Source organism: Salvia miltiorrhiza, chromosome 5, assembly GCF_028751815.1.
Source record: "Salvia miltiorrhiza cultivar Shanhuang (shh) chromosome 5, IMPLAD_Smil_shh, whole genome shotgun sequence".
Classification (NCBI taxonomy): domain Eukaryota; kingdom Viridiplantae; phylum Streptophyta; class Magnoliopsida; order Lamiales; family Lamiaceae; genus Salvia; species Salvia miltiorrhiza.
Genome location: NC_080391.1, coordinates 9,658,096 through 9,672,851, shown reverse-complemented (window position 1 = coordinate 9,672,851; position 14,756 = coordinate 9,658,096). Strand labels below are relative to the sequence as shown.

The 14,756-nt window shown below is 32.3% G+C and overlaps 2 protein-coding genes across 3 annotated transcripts in view; both read left to right on the top strand.

The window, feature by feature from the left end:
* The window catches only part of LOC130985853 (probable long-chain-alcohol O-fatty-acyltransferase 5), a 266,259-nt gene that overhangs the window by 140,681 nt on the left and 110,822 nt on the right, over window positions 1-14,756 (top strand). The gene's annotated exons all lie outside the window — the stretch shown is intronic.
* Window positions 2,117-3,398, top strand: LOC130985863 (mediator of RNA polymerase II transcription subunit 11). 2 transcript variants are annotated; one of them, XM_057909027.1, is made up of 3 exons: window positions 2,117-2,444; window positions 2,584-2,700; window positions 2,840-3,398. In XM_057909027.1, the coding sequence occupies exons 1-3, from the start codon at window positions 2,391-2,393 to the stop codon at window positions 3,011-3,013; spliced, it is 345 nt and encodes a 114-aa protein (XP_057765010.1). In that variant the 5' UTR covers window positions 2,117-2,390; the 3' UTR covers window positions 3,014-3,398. The 2 variants fall into 2 exon arrangements, with proteins under 2 accessions (XP_057765010.1, XP_057765011.1); XM_057909028.1 differs by having other exon boundaries at window positions 2,236-2,444; window positions 2,773-3,398.

The following is a 14,756-nucleotide window of genomic DNA, read 5'->3' as shown; positions in this document are numbered from 1 at the left end:
TAAACGTTTTTTAATGTACGAATTTTATCCAACAGGGTTACGAATTCATCCAATATGGTTACGAATTGTGAAAAATAAATTTTTGCTACCTTTGGGATTCGAACCCAGGACCACGAATTCATCCAAAAGGATTACGAATCAACCGTAGATCTTGATGATCTAAGGGCTGAAAATCATTTATATTTTATACACTTAAGAGTGTTTTTATTCTATCTCTCCCCTATATATATATAGGATGACTAAAATAAGTATACTTCTTAAGATATAAAATAAAAATCATTTCAGCCCTTAGATCATCAAGATCTACGGTTAATTCGTAACTCTATTGGATGGATTTATGGTCCTAAGTTCGAATCCCAAAAGTTGAAAAAAAATTATTTTTGACAATTCATACCTTTATACAGCGAATTCATACGTGTTCAACATAAAATTCATACATTGAAAATTGCTCTTATTTCTTATTTTAAGATGTGTTTTCACGGTAGCCCACCCCTATAATATACTTATATTATTCTTAAATTATACTTCCTCTGTCTCCCATATTTCTACATATCTTTCCATTTTTGTATGCTCTCAAATTTATGCACACCTTATTTTTGGACATTGTTTCAAACATAAATTTTTTTTTTAAATTTTATCCTTCTAACTTATATTTATTTATCTATAATGTACGTAATAATAATGTGAGACCCTTTCTACATTATCAATAATTTAAATATTTTTTTTTTAAATTTATGCTGAAAGTATCTGTGCATATTTTTGGGGGACGGATGAATAAATTATTAAGATATATACTTCTAATTTCATATTCGACTACTTTTGAAAATTTCCTATTCCTGATTATCCGAACTCTGATCCTTTTTTACATGTTTTTTTTTTTCTTATGCTTTCTAAAATTGAAAATATGGCAAAATATTATTACACCACTGCCACTATGCCACAATAATATCATCATCATTAATTACTCTGTAATAATGTATATTATGAATTAGAGTGAAAAGAATTTGTCCAATTCTTTCATCCTATTTATGAAAGATTAACAATCGTACAAAATATTCAAGATTGAGAGCGTGGGAGTTAAATCATCCTGATTTAGTCATTCCTCTGCTATACTTTTAATTTTGTGAAATCTATCTCTGCTACTAAGTTACCAGTAGATAATATTTTTTTTTTTAGGGGAGTAGATAATATTAGGGATGTCAATGCAATCCGAAACCCGTAGGCCGACCCGAATAACCCGACAAAATTAGAGGGTTAGGGTTGAAAAATCGCAACCCGAAAAAACCTCTAGCCTGATTAGCCCGCACCCGACTAACCCGGAATCCGATAGGGCTAGCCCGAAAACCCGATGGGCTGGCCCGGTAAGCTGACGAAATTGTGACTGATGCATCCAGTTACAACTTCTGCTATATTTAGATCTATGGTATTTGCTTAAATATATATATATGTAGCCTCATTAAAAAAAATGAAATTAATTAGTTAGAATATATATGTGTGTGTGCGCGCGCAATCTCATTAAAAAAAGTGAAATTAATTACGGATTTTTTGTAGAAATTGATTATTAGTATCTCATTAGTTATAAATTAATTATTAGTATCTCATTTTAAAGTGATACAATTTTTTTTTTTCTGTCAATGAGACGTGCATGGCAAATCCACTAATTATTCAGTAATAATCCAGATTGATTCTAGTGCATTGATCCATGTTAAATTTTACTATCTCATTTTAATATAATTTTGTATATGTAATCTTGAATATCTTATATTTTTGCATTTCATGCTTTGCTATATAATTTATATCTTTAATATCTATGTATATTTTATACATTATAATTTATACATTAGATCATTAGGAATAATAAAATACAAATGATAATTTTATTTTTACGCCTTTAACCTGATTAGCCCGATGGGCTAGCCCGAAACCCGAAAGTTGTTGAAGATTTACAACCCGAAAAAATCTCCAACCCGATTAGCCCGCACCCGACTAACCCGAAACCCGATAGGGCTAGCCCGAAAACCCGGTGGATTGGCCCGATTGACATCCCTAGATAATATGTTTAGAAAACACACTAAAAAATCAGTTTATTTTGGTAACAATTCGGAATAATCGAATTAGTATAACTGAAATAACAGTGTGATTATTTCGGTTTGATCTCCGAATTAAAATCGGTTCGGTTATTTAATTTCGATTAATTCGATTCGCTTATTTTTAAGCCAAAACTTAACCGACCGAATAACGAATACTCATATATAACTCATCCCTACAGCGTAACCTCTGCAAAATCTCCCCCAAATCGCGAACCCTAAACCCCCACCGGCAGAGTTCCTTCGTCTCATCATCTGCCTCCCACGCCAAAGATCGGAAGGCAACACCTTAACTCTGCCACCATGGATCCACAGAGCCAGACTACTTCACTGCAACGACTACAAAACGTCGAAAAGGTAATTTCTTCCAATCTCGGACACGCTGATAATACTATAATACAAACTCTTCATTTAAATAAACTTATGCTGTTAATTTTCTTTGCCTAATCCAACAATATCACAAATATATGAAATTTTGGGTTACTTTTTTATGCAGAGAATAGTCAGGGTGCTAGAGTTAGCTGGTGGAGTAATGGACGAAATGGCAAACCCTAGTGGTCCTAGGAAGGAGCTTGTGAACAGCCATTGCAGCGAATTCATGCAATCAGTCAAGGTGTTACTCTAATTTGGTTTATTTTGAAGTGATAGTGTCCACTTTTAGGGATTTTGATTGTGTGTATTTTAGGAATTTTCAGTTTATGGAGGTCTAAGAAGGGTTATTGCTCGCTTTTCTGTTCAAATTGAATTAATAGGATATTCAGATGACGCTCCGAGAGGAAATCAAGAGCGCCTGCGATTATCGCCCTTTTGAGAAGTGTGATTATGTTCCAAGAATATCGAATGAGATCTGTTGCAAGAAATTGGAATATGTGATTGCACAACTAGATGAGATGAAGCAAACCATTGATGAATATGGTGCAGCCTGAGATTGTACACTGTTGGGAACTTTTTCCTTTTGAGAAGATACTGTTGGAATTGTTTATGCAGAAATGTTTAGGCTATGAAGATGGTGACTGCTGTATGATAGAGTTGCCTGCATTGATCTGAAGAAGTATCAATTTTATGCCATTTTGAGGTATAGAGGCTTTAAGCGTGCAGTATAGAGCTCGTGTATTCGTTGCTCGAATGCATTGCCCATGGAAAATGTCAAGAATTGTTTCTGATTATATTAGATGATAAGTTGTTCTTTAATGGAGATACGTACTGTATATGATTCAAGCCCCCTTGGTAGGTCGGCATGCTGTGAACTTGTTATTGGTGGTTGAAGTTTTTGACTGCATAAATGAGGGATGCCAATGTACATTCACCTTAGCTCTTTATGTTTACTTTCTGTAGTTGCTGAGGCTTTTTCGCTGGCTTCTTTCTCTCCCATTCACCTTAAAAGGAAGTCTTTGATTCTGTGTTATATCCTGTTTCCATTTTCTTGTAGATGGAAAATCTCCAACTGACAATTTATCAGGAGTGAAAATTGGATATACCCATTCATGCCAAGCATTGGATCGAATGAGTGTCACTGTGTCAGAATGTTGTGTGCCACGACTGGTATGAAGAATCGTCATTCGTACCCTAGTGTATCATATATTTATATTCAAAATATAGTTGAACAAAAATCTTGATTAAATCTGAAAAATAAGTATTTACTAGAACTGTAAAATAAATAGTTTAACGGCGAAATACAAAAAACTGTTGTTTAACAAGGTATTTGAATGAAGAGTACGATCAAAAAATTATATTTGGAAAAACAACATAGGAAACCACGACGTTAGAACCATTTTGCCGTATTTAAATTGAGAAGATGATCAAAATTCAAAAGAGTAAATATGGAGAAGAGAACATAACTAAACACATCTACCGCATATGAATGCACAGTTTTTGGCAGCAAATTTTTCCCGCCAATAACAGCACCCTTTCAACCTAATGGATATTGCTTTAGTTTATGTCCGCTGGGTTAACAAAAGCTCTACAGTTTTGGCTCCAAAGTATTGAATTTGAATTTACTAAGTGTACTTTACAATCTATAAATAGCAGCTCATTAGCTACTAATTTTTCATCTTTCCATTGTGCAATTTGGGTTGGGGAGGCGTCGGCAGCTGCTACAAAGTCGTCAGACCAATGGGCCTAGATCGGGGAAGGGGAGCGCAGGCTGATGCTACGGGGCGTTCGAGGTGAAGCGAGGCAGGCAACGCCAATCGGAGGAGGCAAGAAGAGAGAGAAGCCGTTGGGCTGGGGAGGCAGAGTCGTTGGACGAATAGGCCGAAACTGGAGGAAGTGAGACGACGGAAAATAATGGGTTGCACCTAAATTCGAGGTGAAGAAAGGCGGGCGACGACAACCGGAAGAGGCAAACGACGTCGACCAGTGAAAAAGGGACCAGCTGAAGAGAGGAAAAAGAGGGGAGTGTCTACCCTACACCATGTTTTTTACACTCCTAGCTTAAGATTCGAACACGTCATTAATATAAGAAAACCACCTTTTTAATCTTGGAGTCAACCAGACCGATTCCCTTAAATTGAATACCACCGGTTCACCACAAATTTAAACCACTTGTTTTGCTTCTCGGCCAACTTTTTTTTTTTTTTTTTCGGCCAACTTTACTGAACTCGTTTTATTTCTTTTGAAACAGTAATTAAATTTTGCATGCGTGGCAGCGTTTGTTCCTTTAATTCATAATTTTACGATTTTATTAACATTATTGTAATCTTGATTCTTTTCAGAAATCATTTTAATATTAATGGGTCGATATAGTTTTCAATAATATCTTATGATATGCATTAATTTTGGAGTTTTTGTCTTTAGTTTGTATTACTATATATTTAGTCCATTTTGTATACACAATAATTTATCTAAATTTTTGTAAATAATCTCTTATCCTTTATTTTATCTTAAAATATTTATTTTATACTCCCCTATCCATGCAAGAACTTCCTAGGAGGAAGTGACACACGTTTTAAGAAAAATATTATTAAGTGTATTAAAAATGTAGAAAAAGTTGTTGAGTTTATTGAGAATGGTAAAAATATATTACTATAATTAATATTGAGAGTTGTGAAAAAATGAAAGTAAGAGTAATTATAAGTGATGATGTATAGTCCAAAAATAGGTAGAAAGTTTTTTTGTAGACGTCCCAAATAAGAAAGATAAAAAGTACTTTTGTGTACGAAGGGAGTATATTTTAAAAAATTCTTACATCGATTTTTTAGCGGCGAAGCCGGCGATGATCAATTGAATAATTTATATAAAATGATATTTATATTCTCTTAAGTTTCAACAAAAAATTTACTCCCTTTCATCCTACAAAAAAATAATCATAGAAAATGATAACATGAGTTTTGATACTAAAAAAAAAATTAGCGTGCAATCTATCGAAAATTCGACAGAAAATTACTTTGTATCGTAATTATCATTGTATATTATTTATAGTCATATCATATGAAGTAGTCATTATATAAATTATTTTTTAATTAATTTTATTTGATTAAAATTAAATTGATGGTATAGTTCAAACTATAATAATTTCAATATTTTTTTGTCAATTATATGTTAATTTTTTGTTGATTAGTGGGAAATCATTTGGGGATTCTCAAATTGAAGTATGATTAGTGATAACTGAATTGGGGATTCTCAAATTGAAGATCAGTGGAAAATCATTTGGGGATTATCAAATTGAAGTATGATTAAAGGGAAATCATTTGAGAATTTTCAAATTAAAGTATGATTAGTGATAAAGGGATTGATGATTCTCAAATTAAAGTAAGATTAGTGGGAAATCATTTGGGGATTCTCAAATTGAAGTATGATTAGAGGGAAATCATTTGGGGATTCTCAAATTAAAGTATAATTACAGGGATATTATTTGGGAATTCTCAAATTTAAGTATGATTAGTGATAAATGGATTGAATATTCTCAAATTGAAGTATGATTAGAGGGAAATCATTTAAGGATTCTCAAATTAAAGTATGATTGGTTGAAAATCATTTGGGGATTCTCAATTTAAAGTATGATTAGAGGGAAATCATTTGGGGATTCTCAAATGAAAGTATGATTAGTGATAAATGGATTGGGGATTCTCAAATTGAAGTATGATTAGAGGAAAATCATTTGTGGATTCTCAATTTGAAGTATGATTAGTGATAAATGAATTGAGGTTTCTCAAATTAAAGTAAGATTAGTGGAAAATTATTTGAGGATTCTCAAATTGAAGTATGATTAGAGGGAAATCATTTGGGGGTTCTCAAATTGAAGTATGATTAGTGAGAAATGGATTGGGGATTCTCAAATTGAAGTAAGATTAGTGAGAAATCATTTGGGGATTCTCAAATTGAAGTAAGATTAGTGTGAAATCATTTGGGGATTCTCAATTTGCTCAATTATTATTCTTATTATGTTGTTCGAGCTATATTTTATGGAAATTAGAGTATTATATCATTTAATTGGAGATTAATAATACACGTAAATTCTTAGCATATTGTAGCATACTTTATAATTTAAAGCTATGTAATAAGGAATATATGTGAGTTATAACACTTTCTAGCATGTTTTAAAGAATCCTCAATTGATTTTTCACTAATCATGCTTGAATTTCATAATTGCCAATCGATTTTTCACTAATCATATTTGAATTTTAGAATTTCAAATGATTTTTTCACTAATCATACTTGAATTTGACAATTTCAATTGATTTTTTCACTAATCATACTTGAATTTGAGAATCCCCAATCGATTTCTCACTAATCATACTTGAATTTGAGAATCCTCAATCGATTTTTCACTAATCGTACTTGAATTTGAGAATCTTCAATCGATTTCCACTAATCATACTTGAGTTTGAGAATTCCAAATGATGATTTTACTAACCATACTTGAAATTAAGAATCTCCAATGGAATTTCCACTAATCATACTTGAAATTAAGAATCTCCAATCGATTTTCCACTAATCATACTTGAATTTGAGAATTCCAAATGAAATTTTCACTAATCAAACTTGAATTTGAGAATCCCTAAAAGATTTTTCATTAATCATACTAGAATTTACGAATCCCCAATTGATTTTCCACTAATCACTTGAATTTTAGAATCCTCCATCGATTTTCCACCAATCATACTTGAATTTGAGAATTCTCAATCGATTTCTCACTAATCATACTTGAATTTGAGATTATCTATTGGATTATCCACTAATCAAGTTCAAATTTGTGATTCTCTATTGGATTCTCCACTAATCAAGGTCAAATTTGTGATTCTCTATTGGATTCTCCACTAATCAAGGTCAAATTTGAGACTCTCTATTGGATTCTCCACTAATCAAGTTCAAATTTGAAATTCTCAACTAGATTCTCCACTAATCAAGTTCAAATTTGAGATTCTCTATTGGATTCTCCACTAATCAAGTTCAAATTTGAAATTTTCTATTGGATTCTCCACTAATCAAGTTCAAATTTGAGATTCTCTATTGGATTCTCCATTAATCAAGTTCAAATTTGAGATTCTCTATTGGAATCTCCACTAATCAAGCTGAAATTTGAGATTCTCTATTGGATTCTCCACTAATCAAGTTCAAATTTGTGATTCTCTATTGGATTCAAATTTGAGATTCTCAACTAGATTCTCCACTAATCAAGTTCAAATTTGTGAATCTTTATTGGATTCTCCACTAATCAAGTTCAAATTGAGAATCCTCAATTGAAGTTCAACTAATCATTCTACTTAGTTACACAATTGACTACACGGTTAGGTGACAACTACACAGTTAGTTACACGGTTATGTCATTCTACTGTGTAGTAAACTGTGTAAGATATTGTGTCCCCTACCGTGTATGTCCCGTATAGCTGTTTGATTCGTTTGAGCAATTGACATGGATGGATACTTATATTTGATATTCATAAAATAAGTTTACTTACATCTGAAATATATAAGTTTAAAATTTTCACCAATCATACTTGATTTTGAGAATCCCCAATTGAATTTTCACTAATCATACTTGAATTTGAGAATCCCGGCCCCAATTGAATTTCCACTAATCATACTCGAATTTGAGAATCTCAATTTAATTTACCCTAATCATACTTGAAATAACAAGTGAAGCACTTACTTACATCTCAAATATAAGTTTAAAACTTATATTTATAATTTGATATTCTTGAAATAACTAGTGAATCGTTTACTTACATCTCAAATACAAGTTTAAAATTTATAATTATATTTTGATATTTTTGAAATAACAAGTGAATCATTTACTTACATTTCAAATATAAGTTTAAAACTTATACTTATAATTTGATATTCATGAAATAATAAGTGAATTAAAATTAAAATCAAAATTTTTATTACAATAAAATTAAAATTCAATTTTCTAATTTTGAATTAGTTTCGAATGATTTCGAATGAACAATTATAAAATCGAATAATGGCTATTTTCATATTGTCCAGTATGAGTAATTAATGTCCCATGTTATGTATCTCAAGTTCATTTTTTTTAACATACAAACTGAATACAAACATATACATATATATATACACTCAAAATACCTTTACACATGACAACATCTGAATGGGCCTCATGTATTGCATTACAAGCAGTCTCCCGGAAAGTGGTAGTAAAGTGGTGCGGTTCACACCAATTATGTACAACTTTTTTACCCAAAAAAGAAAATGAGCCTATTGGAGTGAGACGGAGGGAGTATTTTTTTTTCTAAGTTTTGTTCAGTTGTCTTCAACTCTAGAGCAAGGTAATTTTTTTAAAAAATTTCAATCGTATTTTATATTTTTTAAATCGCACCAAACTAGACGCTTTTATGCTTTTATTATTATTATTATTATTATTATTATTATTATTATTATTATTATTATTATTATTATTATTATTATTATTATTATTATTATTATTATTATTATTATTATTATTATTATTATTATTATTATTATATATCTGGTTAGGATTTTCCACTAATCATACTTGAATTTGAGAATTCCAAATAATCTTTTCACTAATCATACTTGAATTTTAGAATCCCCAATGGAATTTCCACTAATCATACTTGAATTTGAGAATCCCCGATCGATTACCCACTAATTATACTTGAATTTGAGAATCTTCAATCCATTTTCCACTAATCATACTTGAATTTGAGAATCGTCAATCGATTTCCACTAATCATAATTGAATTTGAGAATCTCCAATCGATTTTCCACTAATCATACTTGAGTTTGAGAATTCCCGATCGAATTTTCACTAATCATACTTTAATTTGATAATTCTCAATCGATTTTTCACTAATCAATTGGGGATTCTCACTAATTCAAATAGGATTTGTAGGAAATCGATCGAGGATTCTCAAATTCAAGTACGATTAGTGAGGAATCGATTGAGGATACTCAAATTCAAGTATGATTAGTGAAAAATCCATTGGGGATTCTCAAATTCAAGTATGATTAGTGAAAAATTCATTAATTATCTTCGTCACGGAACTATAAGCAAATTATCTTATTATACTAATTTAATAAGCAAAGTAATGAAGTTGAAATTAAATAACGAGAATTTTTTATATAATCAATCGAACACATTATTTTATTATATAAAAATAATGTAAAATAATTTAAATTTCATAATCCCAATCGATTTATTTCACTAATCTTATTTCAATTTGAGAATCCTCAAATAATGTTTCACTAATCTTACTTCAATTTGAGAATACCCGTATGATTTCCCACTAATTATACTTCAATTTCATAATCCCCAATCGATTCCCCACTAACCATACTTCATTTTCTTAATCCCCAAACGACTTTCCACTAATCATATTTCAATTTCATAATCTCCAAATGATTTCCCACCTATCATACTTCAATTTGGGAATCTCTAATTGATTTTCCACTAATCATACTTGAATTTGAGAATCCCCAAATAATTTTCCACTAACCATACATCATTTTTCATAATCCCCAAATGATTACCCGCTAAATGCTAATCATACTTCAATTTCACAATCCAAAAATGATTTTTCACTAATCATACTTCAATTTGAGAATCCTCAAATGATTTTCCACTAATTGTATTTCAGTTTCATAATTCCCAAATGATTTTTTGCATATCATACATGAATTTGAGAATCCCACAATCGATTTCTACTAATCATACTTCGATTTGAGAATCATCAATTGAATTTCTACTATTTTTACTTCAATTTCATAATCCCCAATGCGATTTCTTCTAATCAAGCTTCGGTTTCATAATCTCCAATTCGATTTCCACTAAGTTTACTTTGATTTAATAACACTTAATTAGATTTCATGTAATCTTACTTCAATTTCATTATCCTCAATTCGATTTCATGTTATCTTACTTCAATTTTTTTTTTGAAGTTACAAAAAGTATTTCAATACAATCAATTATAATAATTGATTTGATATCAATTATATTTATAAATATGATAATTAAGTTGATATCATTATATATAAATATAGAAATATAAAAACGTTTCTCGTGCATAACATGATATGCAAATGATATTTGAGACTTGATAGTGAAATCCCCAATTTGAATTTGTGAAACAATTTCATCAAATTGAGATTCATTTATTTGTAAGTTGTTTAATGCAAATTCCTTTCATGCTATTAATCATTTAATTAATAATTTATACTTATAGTACATAATTACTTCCTCCGTCCCAGTATAAGTGAGATTATTTTTTTGGACACGAAAATTAAAAAACGTGTATTTTGTGTGTAAGTGGAAAAGTGAAAATGTGTTTAAAAAATAAAATTTTTATATAAAAATGAAAGAATCTCACTTATGGTGGGACACCCAAAATAGAAAGAGACCTATTTATAGTGGAGCGGATCGAGTATTATTATTATTGTTATTATTATTATTATTATTATTATTACTCCGTAACTTTAGTTGTAATTTACATTTAAGTCAAGTAAGTAATACTTTTATGTTAACTATCTCACCAATTTAAGCCTGATTAAATCATAATTAAGTCATCACTTAAATAATACATGATTCGTATCACCATCTAGCATAATCAAATTGTTATGCAATTCAGCATAACTGAATTCATATAAATGTCGGCTTTAATTTATTAAGAAACTTTTTACTCATCTCTTTCACTCGACCTTTCTCTGCAAAATTCAGCAAAAGAAGAGAGACACACAAAACCTTCTTCCACCCCCTCTATATATCTCACTCCAGCCGCCGGTAATATCACTAGAAATTCGGCTGGTCGTCGTCGCCATCGCCTCGACTCTCTCTTAAATCGAGCAAAGTCCAAAATCCCCAATTTGTTGCCGTCTCTTTCACCGGCGATGAACAGCGCGGCAGACCACTGCCACGGCCATGGCCGTTGTCGCCAATTTATATTTCAGTAACTTAAAAGTACATTTAGTAAAGTGGTAAAAACACAAAACAGGAATTGAAGGAACCGGCTGTATTCGAAAAAACGGCCCGGTTTGGTTCATTTTTTAAGGAATCGGTTGATTTTGTAAAGGGATACACGTGTAGTAATCTTAACGAGAAGCGTAAAAAACTGGGTGTAGTGTAGACTCTCCCGAAAAAGAGAATGAATGCGGCGCACATATGTGTGTAACCTTAATAAGGAGAGGGGTTTATTTATTCAATTAAAATGGTTGTGATTTTTTTACAAGAATAAAAAAGAAAACAAAATAAACACAAAGCATAAATAAAGAAAAAAGATGTCGTTGGGCCACAAATTTAAGCCCAAAAAAAAGCACAAACTCGCAACCCAGCGCCCAGCCCGCAACACAAGCCCAAAACCATGTCCAGGAGTCTGACCTGCTAGGGTTTTGCGCCACAGCGGCGCCCCTCCTCTGCCCCTTCGTCCGTTCGCCCAGTCGTCGCCGCTCCAGCTTGCCGCGGCGTCGTCGCCTCCTCTCCGATCATCCGCCGCTGCTCTAGCATCCACCGGTGAGCGAACGCCGTCTGAAACGCCCTTTCCTTCACAAACACATCCCTTTCTCTTTCACTATCTTCCCCCCTCTCTCTCTACAACTCATTATCATGGTGGTGGTATCTCAGCCGATTGTCGATGGCAATCTGGCCCACATCAAGACATGCAAGGCGGCCGCGAACGCCGTCGCCATCCCCGTCGTGGACCTGTCGGAATCCGGCGCCAAAAGCGTCATTGTGGATGCGTGAAGAAAGCTGGGGTTCTTCACAATGATCAACCACATAATATACATGAATTTCCTGGCCGAAATGGAAGCGGAAGCTATGAAATTCTTCAAATTGGCGCCGCAGGAGAAGGCGTAATTCGGGCCCCCAAACCCCTTCGGCTACGGCAGCAAGGTCATCGGCCCCAACGGCGACGTCGTGTGGGTCAGGTACCTCATTTTCTCCACCAACCCCGATCTGGAATTGGAGATGGAGGCGCAACGGCTCTAGCCGGTTTTGTGCTTGCCAAAAGTACAAATGTATATTGAAATTGACAAAAAATAGTATTAAATTCACCATCAAATACAAATGGAACAAAACATTGAATATACCTCAAAATAAATAAATAAAAACTGCTGACAAAATATTAAATACAAAACCACCAAAAATTTTGCTATGGCAATATTATTTATAAATTTTAATTTCTTCTTTTCCTTCCATTTTATAGATAGAGCATACAATATTGTCATTTTCGTGTAATTATTATATGATCTAATGAAATAGCATGAAGTGATCTTTAATTTATTATATGATATACTATAAGAAATGAATTTAAATGAGCAAATTATTATAATTTAAAGCTTTAACATATTAAATAATTTATATTTTTAGGTAATTATACTCTTGAAACTATAAGCCTTCAAATTTTTAAATTTTCATGTTTTCTCTATTATAATATTTTAACTTTTCAAATTATGTATCTCTATTTGTTTTATATTAAAATGTTATTAATAAGGTATTACGTAACTATTATAAAATGATAGCGTATTACATATCTTATAACACTTGCACAATAATCTCATCTAACTAATTAAGTAATATTTTTTGTAATTATAAATTAGTTATTAAATCTTACTCAATATAAAGATGAAAATAATATAATGGATTGGATAGTTTCCCAAAAAAAATATATAATATTTACCGGTTAATCGGAACCGAATAAGGGACATTTCCCTAACCGGTAACCGAACCGGTTAATGGACCGGTTAATCGGTTAACCGCATTAACCGATTAATTCTACATTTCTGAATTTGTTCGAACAAACACATTGCAAATTACGTCGCAAATCGTCTAACGTTACTTGAGTATCCCAGAATTGGACATTTGATCTCTTTGGGGAATTCTATCAAACAGGTAATATGCTAACTTAAATGCATCGCATCTTTCTTCTTCCAAAAAAGAGCCATTTTTGTACTTGAGAATAATATGTTTTATAATGTGAAAAATGCATTGGATTAAGAAGATTGAGATTGTTACCTATTCTTTTGTATTCAAATGGAGATTTTTTTAAAAGCCATTACATATATATACAGATTCCCGTCGCACATACACATACGGATTCATACAGATACACATACAATAATAGAGGACAGCGGACTTACTCGAGGCGCCCCTTTGTGCGGCGACGAGGGGTGGCTGTTGCTGCTAGGGAGTGGGGAAAGCGAGGGCCTGCTGCAGGTCTGGGCGCGGGCGGAGCAGTTGCTAAGTGACAGAGAGGGAAGGTACAGGTCATCCGGCGCGAGGCTGGGGCGGCGGTTCAGTCCGGTATAGTGCGGGGCGTCGCCAGTGGTCGGAGGGAGGCAAGGCAGATGAGAAGGAGTGGTCGAGTGGAGGCAGACGGAAAGGACCGAAGGAGGCAGCGGAAAGGACCGAAGGAGGCAGCGATTGAATGAAAGAAAAGCCCTACAAAATATAAATTCGTTAATTAATTTAATAAATTAATTACACAATATATTTTTTTTATATACTTAGAGAGAATAGCGAAAACTCCAAAAAAGGCACTAAATCACACGCTTTCTCGCCAATTTGCAATTAAGGTAACAATTGTTTGGTCTTATTATGAATGTGAGATAAATAATTATGAACGGTGTATTCACTGTTCCAATCCATGAAAAAGATATCTGCAAATCTTCATGGGCGAGATTGTATATAAAATCTTTCATTTTTTCTCATAAAATTATTCAAAAACTTTGCAAATTTTCTACCGAAAAGATACCTCTTGCCAACGGCATCGCCATTCACCGGCGACAATACCACCACCACCGCCCTTTCTCTCCTCTTCTGCTTCATCTGACAATAGTAATTACACCGTCGTTCGATGGTTACAACTGTAAAAACGAGGTTCTTTTGTCTTATTCACATGAACTATTTTAACAGTAAATTGACTGTTGAGATTATATTTGCATTTATGGACTTAAGAATACAATTTTTTTTAGGGCAAAGAGACTTTGGCTTCAAGACTTTGTGTATACACACACGCACACACATTATTGTTATTGTATCTGTAATCCGAAAAGAAAATTAGACATTATTAATGGGATGAAGGGAGTATAAAAGAATTAATGTAAATGATAATTTGTTGAAGGTTGATATTTTTTTATTGAAACTATTTGAGACTTAATAAATTCGAATGGTAATGAATTAAAACTTATTTAATGATTAATTATTTATTAATTATAATATTTATTTTGTAGTTGATTTGTGATGGTATACTTTAA

Coding starts and splice junctions, on each gene's coding strand:
- LOC130985863 (XM_057909027.1), top strand. CDS start 2,391: ATGGATCCACAGAGCCAGACTACTTCACTGCAACGACTACAAAACGTC. Junction 2,445..2,583: donor GACTACAAAACGTCGAAAAG/GTAATTTCTTCC, acceptor TTTTTTATGCAG/AGAATAGTCAGGGTGCTAGA. Junction 2,701..2,839: donor AATTCATGCAATCAGTCAAG/GTGTTACTCTAA, acceptor TTGAATTAATAG/GATATTCAGATGACGCTCCG.